At 37.7% G+C, this 22,016-nt stretch overlaps 1 protein-coding gene across 2 annotated transcripts in view; it reads left to right on the forward strand.

Annotated features, from left to right (window-relative positions):
• LOC140326849 (UPF0462 protein C4orf33 homolog) overlaps positions 1–22,016 on the forward strand; it is a 65,417-nt gene that overhangs the window by 12,787 nt on the left and 30,614 nt on the right. Inside the window, exons 1-2 of one of the 2 annotated variants that reach the window (XM_072405824.1) lie at positions 1,269–1,643; positions 20,737–20,794. In XM_072405824.1, the coding sequence (XP_072261925.1) occupies positions 1,579–1,643; positions 20,737–20,794 (123 nt within the window). In that variant the 5' untranslated portion in view covers positions 1,269–1,578. Of the gene's footprint in view, positions 1–1,268; positions 1,644–20,736; positions 20,795–22,016 lie in introns of those variants that run through there. The other variant, XM_072405825.1, reaches the window with a different exon arrangement.

The raw sequence follows: 22,016 nt of genomic DNA on the forward strand, positions 1-22,016 counted from the left end.
TGTTGGTTAATATTTCCAACTTGATAATCATATCTGATGTTTTCAGCACAGGAGCCATTCAACAAGTAAACTAGATATGAGAGAAAAACTTTAAATACAATATAGGTTTATGAGCTTTGCAAATTGGAGGTCAAAAAATGGACTATAAATCTGCCATAAATGCCAGTTTCTCATGTACTTGACTTTTTATTGTTCATTGCAGGCTGAAATGGGATATCCAGTTCCTATTATTATGTTTTGTGTCCTTGCGTGACATTGATATTGTGCACTGTGATATACATTTTGCTGTCACAGTCTTTCACCATAAAATGTCATTGCCTGAGGTGTAAGGAGTTAAATTGATTTGTTCCCATGGTCACTGATGTTGGGATTCAGATCAGGTGCACTGCTGACCTCTGGGCTGTTCTGTAGCCTATGTAGGCAAGCTGTCTGTATATCAGAGAGTACAGCTCAGCTTAAAAAAAAAACTGCACCAAAAATATAACATTCACAAATATTCTAAAACTTCCAGTATCTGTACAGAAATTGACATGTAATTACAAAGTAATCGAAGCATCCCAAAGCCTGAAATGATACTGTTGACTTGTTAGCAGTATAGGGTGTTCTTAGCAAGCTCTCATTAGGGTTAAGGTAAGTAACCATGATCCCTGAAACTACTAAGGCAGACAATACCCAAGGTCAAAATGAAGCTTATCAGAGGCTTTTGGTTAGAACATTACCTAATGACAAATTTCCAACATTTTTTAGTTTATATATCCTCCTGACATTTTTTCCTTATTTATGTATAAATGTCATTACCATTTTAAAAAACTAATTGGGGACACAACATGTAAGAGTTGGGAGGTGCATGTCTCAATTAACCACTGATCATTTCCTTGCAGATATTAAAGGCTTCCTGTACCCAGCACTACCTAGAAGTTATTTCTAGTCTTGGCTATGCTTGGCCATGCATACTTACTTTTGTTGGTCTGAAGTGAGGGACTGGTTATGCTACATTGGTATATTATTCATAATTAAACATATTGCATTTCATGTTCCACTCATCCTTTATTCTGGGCTTTAAATACCCTTCTTGGGAAATGCATTATACCTAGTAATACTGATAAATTATTCTGTTTTTTTGAATACCCCTGAACATATATTTGTACTTTAATTTTTCATATCACTGGAAGGGTAAATACAAAAGAAAAATTAGTGGTATGTCCACCCATACAGTTCTGTACAATTATTCATGTTATTATGGGAGATGCTTAAGGCTTTTTTAAATGTCAACTAACAATGCATTTGGAAGTATTGAAGGGTCATGTCTTGAGCTGTAGAGTTATGTTTTCATGCTACATTTGTTCAGCTTTTGCAGCCAAAAGGCTTTAATATTTGAACCTGTGTGATTGGCCTGCTCTGTCCACCACTTCCAGCTGCTATCAATTCTGAAAATACTCAAGGGTATATGTGTTATTAATCACTTCTTCTTTTGGAAGGAACTGAATATTTTAACAGTTGCTTGGCTATAACAAAGCACATTGGGTATAAATATAAGATCCACTTTCATTGAGTTCGAACCTGTGAAGTTATTTGAAAATGAAAGCTCTGCTTATTTTAAGCCTTATGGTGGAGTGCTACACTCTTCACTCATTTCTCATCAGGTATTTAGTAAAATGTATTATGTAGCCTGTTTGGTAAAGTATACTTTGAGCAGGAATACTTAATTCTCCTGAGAATTGCTAGTCCTTAGACTTGTTATTTGTATAAGACCAGAGTATACAGGATTTTTTAAATATAGTATGTTCTGATCCCAACATCTCCAAACACTTCTGCTAATGCTTGAACTAGAAAGCTTGAAATTCTAGGATTTGCTTGAGGATTGCTGGAGAACATTTATATATCTCCTTTTGAGACCTGGTAGGATTTCAGCTGTGATCAGCTAGATCGCAGTCTCTTATGTGTGTTATAAAGTGTCCATAAAAGTAATAGGGGACTACTTCTAATCTATTTGAGAAATTCCAATATAGTTCTAAATAATTTGCAACAGAAATATTGTACAGTTAATACTCTAGTTTGCTTAAATTTCTTGTAGAGGTTAAATGGTTGTCCATTCTACCTCCTTCATATGATAATAAATAGGAAATGCCTTTAGAGCTTGGCTCTTCTTTTATAATTTTATTCTTCAAGAAATACAGTATCTAAACCAAACTTTTATTATTATTCTTAATTTTCTATAAATCTTTTCTCAATAGATGGATCTATTTTTTTACTGTACTAGTGTGACTTTGTATTTTTACCATGACTGGGTAAAATGGAAGATCCATCTATGCTGCTGGCTGGAAGTGTAGGAAACTGAAGTCCATTTCCAGATCATTTCATTGCATTATCCATCATTATTGGGATCCTACAACGTAGATCTTTTCATGGCATAGACTTGATTTTTATGCCTTTATGATGGAAACCAGTGGTGGGTGAAGAGGGTGGAATTTCTGTGTGTCTGAGCAATTAATTGAAACACGGATGTTTGCAGAGGTCTTACTGCAAATGTCCTGCTGGCTAAGCTCTGCAGAAGGCCACCCAAAGCTGGTTAAAGTGAAACTAAAGCAAAAAAAAATCACACCAACCTTTTAATCCTGCAGATCCCTTGATGGCGCTGAACCTTTCCTCGATCCAGTACCATCGGTCTTCTTGCTATGTCACCCACTCTCGCACTGCGCAAATGCAAAATCGGGTGACAAAGCCCACTGTGAAGGGAAAAAAATCAGAGCCAATCTCACATGCAGCGTCTCTTTCCCCTTAAGAAAAAGCCCCTTCTGAAGGAGCAGCCAATAGGCTCCCAGGATGCATGATGTAGGTGGATGTAGGTATCCCAGGCTCTGCATTCCCATTCAGCCTTGATCACCGTGGCAATCAAGGCTGAAAGGGGTAGTTCTGCACCCTAATTTTTTATTAAAAAAAAGGGTGTTGCACTTAAAAAAAAAATGTTTTTTACTTTATAGAAAAGGGTTGTCTGTTTTAACATTTTGAGTTTAGGTCCGCTTTAAGTACAAACATATCTTTAAAGTATAAAAAAGCCAAGGTTTTTTATTTTGAAGAGAGACCCTTGTCAGTTTTATTTCTTTCCAATGTGAGGTAAAAACTTCTTCGTAGACAGCTGGATTTTTCCTCACTTATAATGAAAATCTGTCAAAATTATGTCAAATAGATAGCCTAAATCTCCCTAACAGGGACTGAACCTAATAGGTGTTCCTGTTACTTACAGCTCTTTCCGAACCTAAACAATAAGTTTTAGGATTTCCACAGTATGTAGTATGTCCTTTTAATGTTTTATTGTTACAATATATTCAATATATTTTTTTATTATATTAGAACATATTTGTGCGGCAGCTTTACGAAGGGCAAAAAGGACAGCCCAGTCTGCAGAATGGTTAAACTGAACCTTTTTCTTTCCTGTAAATTACGCTCATATATTTTATTGTTCAATAAGTAAAATAAACAATACTCCATTTCCTACCTAAAACACTTGGAATGTGAATATAAATGAGTTTACTTTGCATCTCTATAAAGTGCAGGGAGTTTCATCACACATTTCTCCACATACTCCGTTTTAAACAGGTCAAAACATCTGTCATGCATGAGGTAGGAGAACGGTTCTAGCTAATAAATTTGTGTCAGGATTCTTAGTTAACACCACGATTCATATATCCCGAGTGCCGTACCTGCATAGGTAATGAGATCAATGCTAAATGCAAGGAAGAGATTCAGGATGACAAATGGAAGTTATAAAAGGAGCATTACTTAGAATGCTGAATGTTTAAGTATTAAATTCACACCTGCACATTGGGGCCTGTCACTTTCCTTTCACAATTTTGAAATGATTTTAGATGTAATAGTTTTAATGATCATGCAGCCTTTTGCCTCAATTATTAATCAGAATAAGGAACTAATATAATTATATATATATATATATATGTATATATATATATATATATATATATATATATATATATATGTATATATATTTCTGGTGCTAGTAATGGATGGTTGTTTTGATGTGAATCACAATGTGGTAAATAGTAATAAAGGAAATGTTAAGATGTTGATCATTATAAACCTCAATCTTTTTTATTTTTCAAACACATCCAATGCTGGTGGTCTTTTTACAATGTATTACAACACTTTCTTCATGTATTGTCTGCAAATGTACTATGCTTGTGCTATCAAATTACCTATAGCGTTGATGTATCGTACTTGTATATTTTTACTTTTTATCTCGGAGTAATTTTGCTGTGACCCCACCCTCTGCTAAGGATTCTGCTGTTTCTGTTCTGTTTGTGCATTTATATCTTATTCTATAAAAAGCTAGTGTACCAAAAAAGTTTCTTGCTACACACAGAGAACTTAACCACCAAGTTATGGTCATATCTAGCAGTCCTCTTCCCTCTTCATGTGATTCTGTTGTAGTATTGTGGGGAGTGTGGGGTGCTTACTGTGTCTATTATTACAGAAATATATGTTTTCTATTCATTTCAAAGCCATTTATGAAATAAATAAGGCAGCTGGCACTATCTCTTAAAAATACAATGCAATACCATAATATTTAATTGGTGTGCTTTTACAGTATAAATACCATTTGAAATTTGGAAACCCATAGGCTCCTCTTTATTCATGAGCTAACCCATCTCCCTTCAACATAATGTACACTGTTAGAAGGTCACAGTGTGCAGTAAAATGTACATTTTCAGTACAGGAGAGGAGTCTACAACTGCGCAAGACTGAAGATGAGGCTGAAGTTTAGCTTTATTTGTTCTGAGGGTATCCTATAATAACATAATTGGTGGCTTGTTTGAACTAGGTCAAACCACAGCTTGCCATATACTGTACAGAATCAGCATAGGCAGCTGTGTAGCCATTCTACAGTCATTTCTCAAGAGAGAGTAGAGGTTTAAAAGCTCATAGTGAAAGCAACACTGAATAGGACATCAACAATTAATATTCTGAAAAGGGGGCAAAATAAACCGTCATATAATCATAACAGATACACAGTCAGGTAACCACAACATACTTTTACTTTTTTATTCTCTTCCTAAATACAGTATTTGACCATATTGGCTTGGTCAGGATGATGTTCATTCATTCCTGGCATGTGCAAAAGAAGCTGGGATTGCAGGTTACCCCTGGCAACAGCAACTGGGCAGCATTCATTGAGAAAAAAACCTCTATTGCAGAAGGGACACCGCCTGTTAATTTGTTTGGTACCACTTTAGGTGTTCTGATAATAATAACAATCATTCACTAATCACTAACTAACTTTACAGGAATTTATTAAAAATAACAGGAACATTTCACAGATTTATAAATAAATACATCATATGTCAAACACACAGCAATGTTAAATATAATAATAAAAAAGTAAAAATATTTGTATGTTTATACCTGTTAAAATTAAAAACAGTCCTTGAGCTACAGCCAAGTGACTTTGCCTGGACTGGGATCATGGAGGCATTTCCCCAGTGTTTAAAGTGCAATAAAATAGCTTTGTAGCAGGTCACAGAGTAAGAGAATACAGCAGGGAGATGACTTGTGTCACACATTTGTGAACACAGCAAAGAAAACTGCAAAGGAATTAGTATTTACAAGATTGTGTTATATATGGGTCAAACTACCCATCCAGGAAGTAGATGCTGACCCTGTATGATGGATGAACAAAGTTAACCTGAAGAGTAATTCAGCTAGAGCATTTCTAGGTGAAAGCAGTAATTTTAATGAAAAGTAATGATCACATGTAAATTTTATATTGAATGCATCAACTGGACATGAGAATACTGTATATGTTTCATCCAGGACTATACTATTACAATGATATCTTAAATCTGTTCATTTTCTCCCAGGTTTTAGTAAAAGAGTGTCAGTCTTGTTTTATCTCTTTTATTCCTCTTTTTTTTTTTAATTCATCTGGTAGCTGTGCCTTTGCAAAAGCAATAGAAATGAAATATACCTAGCACACTGCATGTTTTTCAGCCAGCTTGTATTTCTTCCAGGATTATTCTTCCTGAAACACCTAGATTAAATATTAACCAGCAGCCTAAATGCCTCCAAATTTATCGTAATAAAAAAAAGACTACTCTGAAGGACTTCCTGTCATCGGAGTGCTTCCTAAATCAGAAATATCTGACTGCAAATTGCTCCTGAACATCTTCTTAGTGTGGTATTAATCAGTTGCTATAAATTTCTTCATTAGGATTGTCAGAAGAGCCACTGGCATCTTTAATCAGTTGCCAGGCAATTAGTTGAATTCAGTATCACTACCTGCATCTAATTGAATTTATTGTTATTTTGTCAAGATAAATAGCATTTTGAAAGTCATCTAGGCTTGTTGGCCAATAAAAAAAAGACTACTCTGAAGGACTTCCTGTCATCGGAGTGCTTCCTAAATCAGAAATATCTGACTGCAAATTGCTCCTGAACATCTTCTTAGTGTGGTATTAATCAGTTGCTATAAATTTCTTCATTAGGATTGTCAGAAGAGCCACTGGCATCTTTAATCAGTTGCCAGGCAATTAGTTGAATTCAGTATCACTACCTGCATCTAATTGAATTTATTGTTATTTTGTCAAGATAAATAGCATTTTGAAAGTCATCTAGGCTTGTTGGCCAATTCATCATTGTTATACCTAGGAATAGACTCAAGTATAAACAGATTAATTTTTGTAGGCAGTGAAAAATTGAGGTGCCAGAGAAAGTCTTTGGCACAGAGATAACCCTGGTCCCTGTCAGTTTTCTCATGCATTGTATGTAATAGAGTCTGGATGGTAATGGGCTCTACTGCCATGTACAATTTTATTGTTCAGCTTTTTAATACATTACTTACTTACAAGCATTTAATCACTGCTCACTTTTGTGTTATATGCAGTATAGTTTTCTTGGTACTTCTTACTAATGTGCTAAAGGAGTACATTTTTATATCAATGAATTCTCTTCTATTCTCTGGTCATTATTATTTTTTTATTCTCCTGAACATTTAGATAATGTGGTAATTTGTGGATTACTGCATTTTAAATGGTAGCACAATGCACTAAAGCAGTAGTCGCCAACCTGTTCGGTTCCGCAGCCCACAAAAATCAAGTGCTCCTGACCCTGCTTGCACGGGGAGCCAGGTGTCACTCAGGGGGGGAGAAACCTCTCCCAGAGTGATATCTTTATGACATAATCCTGCTCACTCTCCCATCGCTGATCGAAGCCTGCTATGGGAGAGTGGGTGAGTTATGTTCAAGGACACAGCCTGCCCACTTCCCTGAGCCTGGGAACAGCACAGGGGCCTCTGGTCGGTGCGTACCCCAAGTGGGGTCGTTCTCCTGACCTGCTCGGGGGTGCACCGGCAAGAGCGTGGACCCCCAAAATTTTCTCACGGACAACCGGTTGGCGACCGCTGCACTAAAGCAAACCACCTATGTTGTAGCATGTTGCAATGCACTGTAGTGTGAAGAGTTAGAAAAAGGGATATGTTTTTTTTTCAGCAAGATAGGGTGAGTAGGCAACCCACTCATTATCATCTTAAACACTTGTATTACTTGTATTTATATAGTGCCAGTATATTGTGTAGATCTTCACAAAGTCCATCATCATATCACAAACCTACCATAGTATATGTCATTAACACAGTCTAATAAAGTGTTATTTAGTGCCCGCGTAAACACGAGGAGAACATACACACTCTTTGCAGATAGTGTCCTGGCTGAGATTGGAACCTGGGACCTAGCACTGAAAAGGCCAAAGTGCTAACCATGGAGCCAACTGTGCTGCTCATACTGCATAGATCTAAATGGGCCACAAGTGTTCAAAGTGATCACAGGTTTACCTAGCTAAGTGGCAAAAATGAATGCAAAAATTAATAGTTAGCTCACACAAAAAAGTTTATATGCATTTGTTTTGCTGATTCTTCTAATATAATCCTTGGCATTACTTGCAATGTATGTTACAATACACAGTATTGCACAAAAATATGTGGGTTGCTTGGTGGTGCTATTCTAACCCCCATGAACAAATACAGTAGCTGCCAATATATCTGAAATATTTTTTTCAAAATGAATATGCTGCCTTAATGCAGCAGACTTGAATACATGCAAACACATGCACACGTGCCACAGGTTTCTTTAAAGTTTAGTGGTAATGGTATTATTTGGTGTGTTTGGATCTTGTAAACTAGGATGTTGTTTGAATCAGGCCTGATTTCCTGCTACATGTTTAAAACCTATAGCACATTATGCATTCCTTAAAGGCAAAAACTAAGCATGACTGAATAGCTTTCTATTATATATATTTATTGATGGATTTTTGATTGACCTGTAGATTACCTTAGACTGTATAGGTAGACCGCATAAATACCAGTGAGTTTTTTTCCTAATTGTAGTGTTAACCTGAAAGTCATCTTTTTTATTATATAGGTGAGCACATTCTAATGGCCATATTCTGTATAAAAGTTTGTAAACTATCCCTCGTTTCTACTTGATGTCACATAAATACAGAAAAGTAATTGTGTAAAAATAAGTGTTTCCCAACAGTAGCGGTCAGTGTAGAAGCTTCTGCTTATTTTAGTGGTCAGTGCATATAAATCACCTTGTATTACTCAAGACTCAGAGCACCAACTACAAAATCCAGATTCTAAAGTCTCCTTACTGCCTGCACCCACTATGAGCTGATTCCACCAGCCCACCATTGGTATATCATTGTCTCTGCGTATGCATAGTTTTTTATCATATCCTCAGTTTGAAATGACCAGCTTTAGAGACAAGAACAGGGTGCCCACATAAGATCAGACAGGGTAGTGATGAGGTGAAGCTAGTTCTACCAATTCGAGTCCATTTATTACCTGTCATCCTGTGATCTGAGAAGTGTACTGTGCAGAACACTTTCATAAACAGTCTTTCTTCAGCTGCTCAGCGTACATGAAAGATTTCCAATAACCTTCCACTGGGAAAGCTTCTGCCTAGAAAGACAGCAGGAAGAGCTCAAAGTAAGAACTTAGGAATGGTGGATCAGGGAATTGAGACAAGTTACATGCACATCAGCACCATTACACTGCCTCACTTAAAACACAGTATTTTTGAAAAATTCTGTACAACTCAGTTTAATGGTATTAAATACATATTCACTGGCCACTATTAGGTACTTCAGTTCAATTGTTAACGCAAATATCATAATAATCAGTTGATCACAGGGCAACATTTAGACACCGAGACCTTGTAAAGATGACCTGCAGAAGTTCAAACCAAGCATTAGAATTGGGAAGAGAGGAGATTTCAGTGACTTTGAACGTGGCATGGTTGCTATTGCCAGATGGGCTTGTCTGAGTATTTTACAATTTTACTTCTGCCTATTGTTTCATTAGTAAGATTTACCTGCACTTTCTGGTCTGTTATCAACATTTTACCAGACAAAAGGTGAGGGAATTCTCTAACAGAGTAGTGGAAACTAGAACCACTGTCAGGGTTTTATTTCTGTCTGTGTCCCAGTTACAGATTTCTCACTTTCTGGCTGATGAAACTATTGTCAGCGGGACACCAAGTGAGAGCAATATCCTTCAAAACCCTGAATGGTATAAAATCATGACAGGGTTTCTATATCACACTATCCAAAACTAGAAAATAATGACTTTGGCTTGACATCCAACTTAATGATGCATTTCTTCACAGTGCCAGGGGCTACAGAGATCAGTGAGGCTGCTCCAGATTTGTTTATGTGCATGCACTTAATTCCTATATACGTTCCTTTTTAATTTTTATTATTTTTTCTACAGAGTCTATTTGAAACCATTAGTCCTTCATAACACTGCTCCATTAATCTGTCATGAGGGATAAAGGTTTCTTTAGGACTTCCCTACCTGGTGAGCAAGCTACGTCGTAAAAATATGCATCTTGCAGGTTAATTGTAGTGTAATATGTGAGATGTGGCAGCACAGTAAAGTAAAATTTAGCTTTATAATGTGAAAAGACAAACTCATTACAGCATGTTGTAATAAACTGTATAAAGTCTATAAACCAATCTAATCTATTGCCAATCCAGGCTCACAGCTAAGGTATTAATAATGTGCCAGCACTGCACAGCGTCTGTTCAGTGCTGGATATCCAGATAAATATTAATCCAAGTAAAAAGCAATTACAATAAAGAAACTTGTAAAGAAACAACATTAAGGGGTATTGTGTTATTAGCTTCTAACCCTTAAATTGCTAGTCATATGTGATGTGAATAGCATAAAAAATGTACAGTCTACCCTAAATGGTCATGTAAAACAAACCTGGCATCAGTGAATCAAATCTAAACAGGAATTCTCTATAATCTCTGTAATTTACTGTCTCCTTCCCCATTCTATGTTCTAGTACCACTGAAAAGGCTTCTACTCATAAATTAGGACACACATGCACATTTATTGTGCCTTCTTGTGCTGCAGTGTTTGGTGTCTGAGCAGCAACTTAAATCAGGATTGGGCATGCCACGCAGTTTGCAAACATTGGCTCTCAAAAAGTCACTATTTGCATAGACACTTTGATGAGGCTGGGGCATTGGACAGAGGGATGAAAGGAGCATTTAATGATAAATTGGGACACTGGGGGATGCCTGCTGTGCATTGTAGGGGATATTTTGTATTTAATTAGGTGAGATAGGTGTGCTATGAAAACAGGTATACATGCAAGAGTTAATAGGAGAAGAACCTGTCGATGGTCATTGATTCTGCATTGCATGCTATAGATCAGAGTTATAACCTTATGAATATTGTCCTTTATAAAAACAAATGTTCTTCATATACACCACCTGTTGTAGGTTGCTTGATCTCAAACTACCATGTTGCGGTTATGTTTTTGGCCACTGCCTTTCAAATGTGTATATTTTCCAAAATGTCCATTATATATTGAAATGACTAAATAAATACTTACCATTTTCAGCATTATAATTATTGTCCTATGGAAACAATTAGTTAATATGATGTATGCATGCTACCTCTTGAAATCATCAAAAAGTTCCTTTGATACATTCTACAGATAAAGCACATTTGAGCAGATTCACTTATTAATATTCATAAATGTGCTCCCATTTCACCCCAGGAGGCATGTTTATAGACTGAGCAGCCAACCTTGGTGCTGGCCTTATCTTGAAAAAATAATAATGACTATCTGGGAAAAGTGAATCATTCTAATAGGACACAGCGGTTAAATAGCCAGAGGTCTCTAAATTGGATCTGTAGGTGCATTATAGATCATTCAGTCTGAGCCTAAATCATCAGGACTTCTCAACAGTCATGCAATGTCTCTTAATAAACCAATAAATTGAAATGATATATACTATAAATCACACATTAAAAATTGATTTTGTGCATATACTGAACCCAGTGTCATCCTAAACAGATTATCTTTTTTGTTTACTTTAAATTTGCAAAATTACCAATTATCATGTCAATTCTATTTTCAAGATGACAAGCCTGAGTGCACATATCAGTATGCATGTGCTGCACCGCTATATCAGTCAAGGAAGCTCTGTAAATGTCTCCAGCTAATATCTATGCTACTTGGGATTCAGGAGCATCATATCACTCATAAGGAGAGTGGAATCACAGTATTGTCCTGTACAAACTTTGCCTGGAGGAGAGATACTGCTAATTAATGTACTGTAGCTGCACAAACAGGATTGCGTGTTTATTTTCTACTCTCCCCCTCTTCTCTCTAGCAGATCTAAGATGAAGCACCATTTACATCAGTACACAAGGCTCAGGCAGTTCTCGCTAATGGTTCTGTTATCTGAAATATCAGAATGTCAGTGCTGACAATAGCTCTACTGCTGAGTGTTCCCATTAACCACTTTCAGTTCCTGCCTGTGGAAATGGGAGTTTTTTTTTTAACCCTGTTTCAAGGTAGCGATTGTATATTACCTTAAAATGTATGAGGAAGATAACAGCAAGCTTTGATTTATTAGGTCACATTCCTTTCACATCACATGAGTACAAGGTGCTAGTGCATGGAGCTAAGAGTAAAGCTGAATAAATAAAATAGCAAAGCAGGGCCAGAATTTTTTTGGTAAAACTGGCACTTACAGAGATGGCAAATTGTTGGGTGGGGCGCCATCCTGTGGGTTGTCAGGCCCTAGTTAACACTGCTGCAAACAAAATTGATTTTAGAAGCCTACTCCAACTGAGCTTACCAATGAGCCAGTAGGTAAGCTGATTGATAGACCTTGCATGGCCAAGGTAATGGATGGTTGCATACATTAATATAGGCAGGTATGCTTCATAGTCTTGCTTTTTTTATACTGTGGCATGGATGAGCAGTAACTGTACGATCTAATCTTCTTTTCCTCTAGTGCTGCCTTTCTTGATCTTTTTTTTTTTTTTTTTTTACCATGGGAAAACTCTTGAAATAACTTTCAGGTCTTCTGGGAGCCCATTCTAAAATTACAATATCTGCAGCTCACAGTACATTAGCATGGTGGTCAGTTTAAAGAATGCCCCTTACATCGCTGGCCATTGGGAAGAATGTCATCCTTACAGATAGCCAAAAAGATCATTGGTGTCATTTAAAGTACCATGAGAGTCAGAAATTGCTCATTTTGCAAGAAGCCTCTAGCAACTCCTGAAGGAACTTTGGTTGAGAAACAATGCTCTATTGGCTAATTTAGATCTGTATATTTTGTTCAATAAAAAAAAAAGAAAAGATGAACAAGGAAGAAAAAAACATAAAAGTAACAGAAAATGTAATTACAATAATAACTTAAAATATGTGGGCAAAAAAATGTACTCTACCTATTAAATAAAAAAAAATTGATAGTATTTTTAAATACAAAAACAAGGGCCGGTTATGAGAAATAGTGTAGTAGCACTTTGCAACCAATCAGAAATGATCTCCTAATTGACCTGTTGGCATATTTGTGGCTCCTATTGATTTCTGTACTTTGTATATTCAACATATCAACATTGATGTTTTATCTTTCCTATTCATTTATGCTGTTAACCATCAAAGTGAGGTGAAATGGAATATTAAGGCAGGGATCTGTGCAAGTAAAGTCCTGAGTGTGCATGGATTTGGTTCTTGAAAGGCATATGCCAACAAAACTGTTAAATATTTCTGGGATTTAGGGACCTTTATTTTTTGGAGTGTTTGCTTTACTGCAACAAGCCACCAAACTCCAAAAAGAGGTCTGAAAGGTTGGCTACAACTGCTTTAAATGATCAATTCAGTTCCTATCCAGTATGCCCACCCTACATTTTTGTATGTCCACACACCTCCGGACCCCTCAGCACTCAGTATCCACAATATAAACAACATCAACTAGTAACATCAACCTCAACCAAAATGCAAAACATATCAAAGTGAGTAAAAACTTAAAAAAACAATACGAGACAAAAAGATTAGTCACTTATTCATCCTGCAGAAAGCACACAGGGGCCAAATAAAGATGGCGGTCAGCAGGTTTAGCAGAACTTCCGAGGTGATAAAAGAATTTTTCTATACCTGCTGACCAATTTTCTTGTCTCATATTGGTTTTGTAAGTTTTTATTCACTTTGTTATTTTTTCTTTAAGCATTTTTGTTTATGTTACTAGATGATATTGTTTATACTGTGTATACTTTTTATTTCCAGACCTCTTACAAGCCTTCTGTAAGGAACTTACCCGCCCTGCAAGCCCGCGGTGTCCCTGGGGATCCCAGCCACAGAGGGAGACGCCGCTGTAGCAGGCAGCATGGCCGAGGCTGCTGCTCTGCTCGCAGCTTGTCTCTCTCTGCAGGCGGAGGGATCCGTCTTGGCCAAACTACTGTTCAGCCAGGCGGCATCCCTTGCATCCCTTCGGATGTGGTTACTGAAACTCCTGCTCTCAGCACTTCTTTGCATGTGCGAAGTAGTGCACATTCTAGGGGTGCTGTGGGAAGAGGTGCGCGTGCTACTGTGCGTCCCTCTGTACCCCCCGAGGGCGTGGCACTCGGCTGCCTCGCCCCGGGGCTGGACATAGTTAGTTTGAATTCCCTGCGGCCAATTCACTTAGTCTCCTATCAGACGGCACCAGGTGGCACAAGGTCATTGGTCACTCTGGCCATTTAAGGAGAGCCTGTCCTGTACACCATTGCCCGCTATAAGCCTCTGTTAACACAGTGTGCTTGGGTGCGTCCTTGTGTTGGTTTAAGTTTATCTGCTTTTGTCGTCTCCATAGTGACCTGGTCTGAAACTGACTCTGCTTGAACTCTGCGAGCCCTGACCTCGGATTGTTACTGACCATTCTGCCTGCTGCCTGCCCTGACCTCGGATTGTTCTTGACCTGTCTTTGCCTTACCCTCTTGTACTTCNCTTGTTTGGACTTAACCCTTGTTGTGCTTTATGACATTGAATAAAGCCTGATTGAAGGATATCTGGAGTTGGTTGTGGTTTGTGTGCCCAGGCGCATTACACCTTCCCGAGGAAACAGACCAGTTCTGTGAAACGCGTTGAAGAATTAAACATCCCAGTATTTAATATTGAGCTTCCCTTTAAACTTGGCAATTGTAACATCTTTAGGGTAAAAAATCAGCCTGTGTTCCGTTGGGGAGCCATTTCAATAATTTAGGAGGTTATTTTGAATTTTCTTTGATTGACAAATAATGCTTGGTTACTTACCTTATGTTGACACACATTTGTTTTTTTATGGCTACTGTTAATTCTAAATGTATTTAAAAAACTTTATGTTTTTTATAGTAAATTTTTGGATGCTTTGAAAGTCCCGTCCTCTTATGGTTGTTTATCTTATTTCATTCAACCAACTAGTGTTGGTAAAATGTAATATTGAGTTATTCTGGGTTAGATATATATCAGTCTGGGGGAGAACAAAAAAACAAGAACGTGTTCTAAAAAATGTTCTATTGGTGGAGCAGTAGTTTTTTTTATTTAGGTAATTCAAAAAAGTTTTGCTAAGTTGAGCCTGATACAAGAGGTTTATTAACATGCCCTAGCCAATATATAAACATACATTCTATATCTATATTGATTTGTTAAGTAACAGGGTACATTTCCATATTATATTCTCCATCACAATATCTGGTTTCCTTCTCAAGAGAGCTCCAGTCACTGCCAGTTTATTGGGATTATATTTATTTTGGTAAATCATGTCTTGACCCTATACTTCACACATGGGGATTTTAATGACACCTACTGAGCATAGTTCTAATTCCCCACTTCAAATCAATGCAATACCACAACCAAGGTCCACATTGGGTTTAGTGACCCATTTAATTTCTTTTCTACAAACAAATATTATTAGAAACAAACAGTGGTGTCCAAATAATGATTGAGAAAAAAATAGTACAAGAAGTACAAGAATAGTAAAAGGAATGTAGTGCTACATTTAGACAATGAGCTAGAGGGACTACAGGGACTACTGCTAGGTTACATTTTTACAACCGTCTACAGAATGTACTGCTTTATTCTCATGTATATATTTATTTAATATTATATTTTTTATAAAAATATATATTTTATTTTTAGTGTATTGCTTGATTGCACTGAATGTATTCACGTGATGTGGATAGGTATTATCCAATGCAGTGGTTCTCAACCTTTTCATAACATGGGGGAACCCCTTGAAATAACTTTCAGGTCTTCAGAGAACCCGTGCTATGATTACTATATCCACAGCTCACAGTACATTAGTGTGGTGGCCAGTAAGAAAAATGTCGCTTACATTAATGGCCATTTGGAAGGCTGCCACCCTTACAGATAGCCAAAAAGATCATTGGTGTCAGTTAAACTGATTTGAGTGGCACAAACTGCTCATTCCTTAAGGAACCCCTAGCAGCCTCTGGAGGAACCCTGGGATTCCACAGAACCCTGGTTAAGATACACTGATCTAAGGCCACAAACCTGTTGTCTGACAGCCATAGTTTCAAGCCTTTTATACCAGTTAAACAAAAGGCCAGAAGAACAATCATACCTGACTCACTGTGTTATAACAAAACTTGATTCTCATTGAGCTTATCAGCCGATCTCCAGGGAGTCATTCTCTGTTTGCATCATATGTCATGGTGAATTTTTATTTCACAGACAAATTAATCATACACAATCAGGCTGAAATTTATCTAATAAAGGGCATTACATGCCTAATCAAGTCTATGTATATATATTATTCAGGATACATAAGTTTCAGAGCTAAAAAGTCCATGTCACAATTATTGGTCTCCAGCGACACAGACCTTTTTTTTTTTATTTCCCCTAATGTGTGTATTGGAAATATTCAGTTCATATTATATATATTTTCCACAGAATACATATATAATAATGCACAGGAAACAAAGCAGTGCCACGCAAACTACAGAACTGATTCTTCTTTAAATACCACAGCTGTGGGCCATAACAGGGGAGTGTTTCAATACTATATATATAGTGTATAAATTTAACTTTACACTTCAATGTATTATTCGATTCTCCTATAAAATAGGACTAACCCTATTCGCTAAAATATCATATTCCTTAGCATGGAATTGTATATTCAAACATACAATGCAGATCTTCATATTTGTTTGAAATTTGCGACTTTCATTATGGTTTGTTCCTACAACAAGATAGTGCATTGCTGTGAGTTATTCCACAATGTTCATCAACGCACAGCCAGGGTCATTGCGATGATAACCCCATTCATTACACTAAGTGGGGCATTATAATAAAATAAACAGAAATGTGTGGAAACATGAACATGTGAACATTTAACATTGCTCTTTAAGTAGTGTCTAATCAGCACTGCCCTACACATACTGAGAAAAAAACTTAAGGTGGAAATGTAATAAAAAAAACACATTCGTACTTCTGCAGAGCCCCCATCCCTCCATTCCTGGCCTAGATCTGGTGCTGCAACTTGCTGGTTTCTTTATTCCTCCCGGCACAGAGGAAGCATTGGGCACTGTCATCTTCTTCCGTCTTCTTCCATCCTCTGGCTATCATGCACTTTGCAGGCATGAGATCGGGTAACATATCCTGCCATAGTGCATGGAAAAGCCCCGGGATCGGGAATACAGAAGGAGCAGCCGGAAGCCTCCTGGGATACCTACCATAATTATCCCAGGAAGCTCTGCTCTCCCATTCAGTCTTTACAGCCATGGCGTGACATTTAGGGGGGAAAAAACAAGCAACGTTTTACCTTAGATAAAAAAGGGGTATCTACCCATTTATATAAAGTCCAAACATTTACAGTAATTGGGTGATGAGTACCTGCCGATCAACCTCCTGTGCTGTTGTAATGTCACAAGTACAATGATAAAGAATTCAAACACACATTATGGGCCTAATTTACTAAAGCTCTCCAAGACTAGAAAAGACACACTAACATAGTTGAACCTCAGTGATCCAGTAAAGCTAGAATAAATGTGGTTCAGGTTTGAAAATATTTGCCAACCAATAAATAAATGTAAATGATTTTTAAAAAATCTGTTCTAGGTTTTCTGGATCACCCAGGTTTTCCCATGATAGTATTTTTCCATTGTTGGAGAGCTTTAATAAATCAGAGCCAATATGCAGACATGGACCCCTGTTGTCAGGTAGCCAGTCCTTAGCAATGACATGACAATGGAGAGCGTGTATGTAGTCAGCAAGTGGATGTATAAGGCTCAAAGAGATCAGCAGGAAAAAAAAATGAAAACAGTAAATGTAAAATATTAGCCATCGTCTCTGTATAACGCGGGTAAATAATACACTTTCCATGAAAGGATGAAAATGTTTAGCTTTTGTTTACTTCCACCTCCCAGCATACAAGATGCAGCGCCAAGTTGCTGCTTGGCAACGTCCTTCTGATAATGTGGTTCCCCAACAAGTGCTTATGGCAGAATACTGACAGATAACAATAAAAGCGAACGGTAAACATGTATGAAGACTGCACCAGTGTTTAACATAACATACTTGTCAGTAAAATGCACCTTTCACATGCACACTATTTCCCATCTCTTCCTTCAGGAGGTAGATGAGATATTTTTCTGTACAGTCTCCTTGCCATTAATGGCAGGTAATACCAGCCAATACCACTAGATGGAGGAAGCAGATCATCAAACACAATGTTTCTTATTTTTGCATTTTAAAAATCATTTCCTATAACAGCTGCATATTAATGCAATATCTGAAGTAGTACAGAAATCACTTGTATATGTCACAGAACTGTCAAGTCAACCAGGCTATTGGCTTTTTTTTTAATAAAGAAGCCTGGATATATTTTATTTTTTTATCATCAGCCATTTTTCTCACATGTACCAACCTGATACATTTCTGAAGAAAACAAACATGAGCCATTGACAACTACCACAGGGCTGATTTCCAGCTCTGGCATTTTAATCTGCAGCTGTGAATAGTTTACATTTAATATCTGGCAAGCCCAGGTTTTATGATAGTTTATTAAAGTTTCATGAAATACACATTTAAAGCCAAGAATCATCTCATTTAACAGGCTGAGTAATTATGGCCCTTTAAGAGATTTTTAAAATGGATTTTACAATTCTAAGACTTTACAGTAAATTGTGTGTAATTTGACAACTCTGTGGATGAATCTATCTTTAACATAAATAGAAATGAATATGGCAATGCTCAGCAACAGGCTCATTTCAAATGCTCAGCCAGAGTCCCTTATAAATTGTATATTAAGCACAGGACAAAATGAGTTAAGGGCACAGACTGATGTATTTTGTTTCTTTTTATTTCTTTATTGATAGAGTATGTAAATGGATGGCATTAATCCTTGCTACAAGTCCCATACATGTCCTTATTACATTCATACACACATATGTGTGTATGTGTGGACAGGGCACAGTAACCTGGTAAGTTCTGGGTTGGGGGTAAAACTCACATGACAACATACAGTACTTATTAGAGATATACCTTTACCGGCTACTTTATAAGTACACCTTGCTAGTACCAGGTGAGACCCCCATTTGCCTCCAGAACTGTTACATTTTTTGTGGCATAGATTTAACAAAGTGCTGGAAACATTCCTCAGGGATCATATTTTGGCCCTTATTGGAATGACAGCATCATGCAGTTGCTGCAGATCTAGTGACTGTGGAGGTCATTTGAGTTCAATGAACTTTTTCTGTTTAAGAAACCCATTTGCAATGATTTAGGCTTGGTGACATGACAAGTTATCCTGCTCGGAGTAGCCATCAAAAGATGGATGCATGGACAAGGCCATAAAGGATGGACATGCTCACAAACAATACAAAGCTAGGCTACTGCTTTTTAAAAAGGCTGAGCTGGTACTAAGGGGCCCAAAATGTTGCAATAAAAGTAAGCCAACCTGATGCTAGGCAGGCTGGATCCATGTTTTCATGTTGTTGGCTCCAAGCCTTGACCCTGTCATCCGAATGTCACAGCAAAGATGGAGACTCAGTTAACCAGGCAACATTTTTTCCAGTCTTCTTTTGTCAAATTTTAGTTGATTTGTGTGAATTGTAGCCTCAGGTGCCTGTTCTTAGCTGACAGGAGTGGGGCCCGATGTGGTATTCTGCTGCTGTAGCCCATCTGCTTCCAAGTTTGCTGTGTTATGGGTTCAGAGATACTCTTCTGCACACCTCTGCTGCAAGGAGTGGGTAATAAGTTACTAATACTTTTTTTATCAACTTGAAACCATCTGGCCATTTTCCTTTGACCACTCTCATTGACAAAGCATGTTTGTGATAACAAACAGTTGAACAGATGTACCCAATAAAGTGGCCAGTGAGTGCTTATGTCATATACATCCCAGGCACCCAACCTGCAGCCATTGGGCTACACGTGCCCTTTGGTACTCGGTGTGTCACCCTTGAGCTCCAGCAGTCTGTGATGTAAGTAGGAGCATTGGATACAGGGATTTTTAATAGCCTCATGTACCATGTCTTCATTCACATCTCCAACATGACCTTATTCTCCAGCTAAATATGTACAATGCCTTTAGTCTTTAAGCATCACTTCTCCAGCATGTCCGCAGTCTATACCACTCCATTACTTATACTGGACCTATACATATACTATTACATATACTAAACCTATTTGCAGCCCCTTGGCTTGAGGGCCACTATTCCTGGTAAGTTGATAACCACTGGTATACATTACTTGGCTTACATAACAGTTCAATGCAAAGTACAAAATATACTAGGCCATGTAAATGGTTTGCCTGGGTTTGCTTTACCTAATAAAAAGTAAATCCAGCCAGCAAAGGAAACTAGAAGAGAGTATTGCGTTTCAATTGAACGTAAACAGAAAATGTCATTGTGATCTGTGGTACATCCAGCACACACAGACCGCTCCATACCTCCCAAATGACCCTATTTTAAAGGGACCCCCCTTTTGGGTAGATGTATTGCTTTCAATGAGCTGTCTGATGGTGAAAGAAGTGACACATGCCTGTGCAATGAGCTTTGGTACAATTATTAAATGTCTACATTGGAAGCACAAATGACATGGTGGCAACACTGAGTGCGATTGGTAATCAGAGAGTAAAAATTGTCACCCTATAACAGGAAGTCCCTGAACAAAAGCCCTTATGACACAATCACCAGATATTATTTAAGGAAAATGTAGATCTAAAAACATACATTTACACTAACAAGTTAAAGACTATACAAGATTTTGGGGTTATAAACAAGATTTACAAATCTTTAACCCAGGATACACACATTTTTTCAATAGGATCCAGGGTGTGATTGCTGGATGAAATGTATTTAAAAACATCTATAAATGTACACGTGTTTATAAATTATTTTTTTATTCACTAAATTTCAATTTTGCTTTTTCAAAGGCACCACGATGACAGAACCTTCACAGAAAATGAAAGAGATGGTTATTCAGAAAAGCAGGTAACCGTTTACCCAGTTTGCTCATATAGGGTACTTATGGGGAATTAGTAATATAATCAATATCTTCTAGGTTTATATAAGGTAGGTTTATCTGGACAGAGGAATGAGATATACACATAGGAAACACACACATACACACACACACACACACACACACATTTTGTACGTTTGCCCTCTGACAAAGAAATGACCAGTCTATAATTGTAATGGTAGGTTTATTGTAGCTGTGACAGACAGAATAACAACAAAAGAACCCTCAAATGTCAGAGCTTGATGTGCATTGTAATGAGTGAAATAAGTATTTGATACGCTATCAACCAGCAAGATTTCCGGGCTCCCAGGTGTCTTCACTGTATGCAGGTAACGTGCTGAGATTAGGAGAACCCTCTGTAAGGGAGTGCTCCTAATCCAAGCTTGTTACAGTACCTGTATAAAACACACCTGTCCACAGAATCGATCAATCAGATTCCAAACTTGCAACCGTGGCCAAGACCAAAGAGCTGACTAAGGATGTCAGGGACAAGATTGTAGACCTACACAAGGCTGGACTGGGCTACAAGACTATCGCCAACCAGCTTGGTGAGAAGGTGACAACAGTTGGCGCAATAATTCGCAAATGGAAGAAACACAAAATAACTGTCAATCTCCCTCGGCCTGGGGCTCCATGCAAGATCTCCCCTCGTGGAGTTGCAATGATCATGAGAACAGTGACAAAGCTACCCAGAACTACACGGGGGGAACTTGTCAATGATCTCAGGGCAGCTGGGACAATAGTCACCAAGACTACAACAATTGTAACACACTGAAATCTTGCAGAGCCTGCATGGTCCCCCTGCTCCAGATAGCACATGTACAGGCCCGTCTGCAGTTTGCCAATGAACATCTGAATGATCCAGAGGAGAACTGGGTGAAAGTGTTGTGGTCAGATGAGACCAAAATTGAGCTCTTTGGCATCAACTCAACTCGTTGTGTTTGGAGGTGGAGGAATGCTGCCTATGACTATAACTACAAGAAACATCTGACCTTTGTGACTGCCAACAAGGGGGTTTGCCACCAAGTACTAAGTCATCTTTTGTGAGGGGATCAAATACTTATTTCACTCATTACAATGCACATTAAGCTCTGACTTTTGAGCACTGGGTTTTTGAGGGTTCTTTTGTTGTTTTTCAATAAACCTACCATGACAATTATAGACTGGTCATTTCTTTGTGAGAGGGCAAAC

The sequence above is a fragment of the Pyxicephalus adspersus genome, chromosome 3 (genome assembly GCF_032062135.1).
Source record: "Pyxicephalus adspersus chromosome 3, UCB_Pads_2.0, whole genome shotgun sequence".
Lineage (NCBI taxonomy): Eukaryota > Metazoa > Chordata > Amphibia > Anura > Pyxicephalidae > Pyxicephalus > Pyxicephalus adspersus.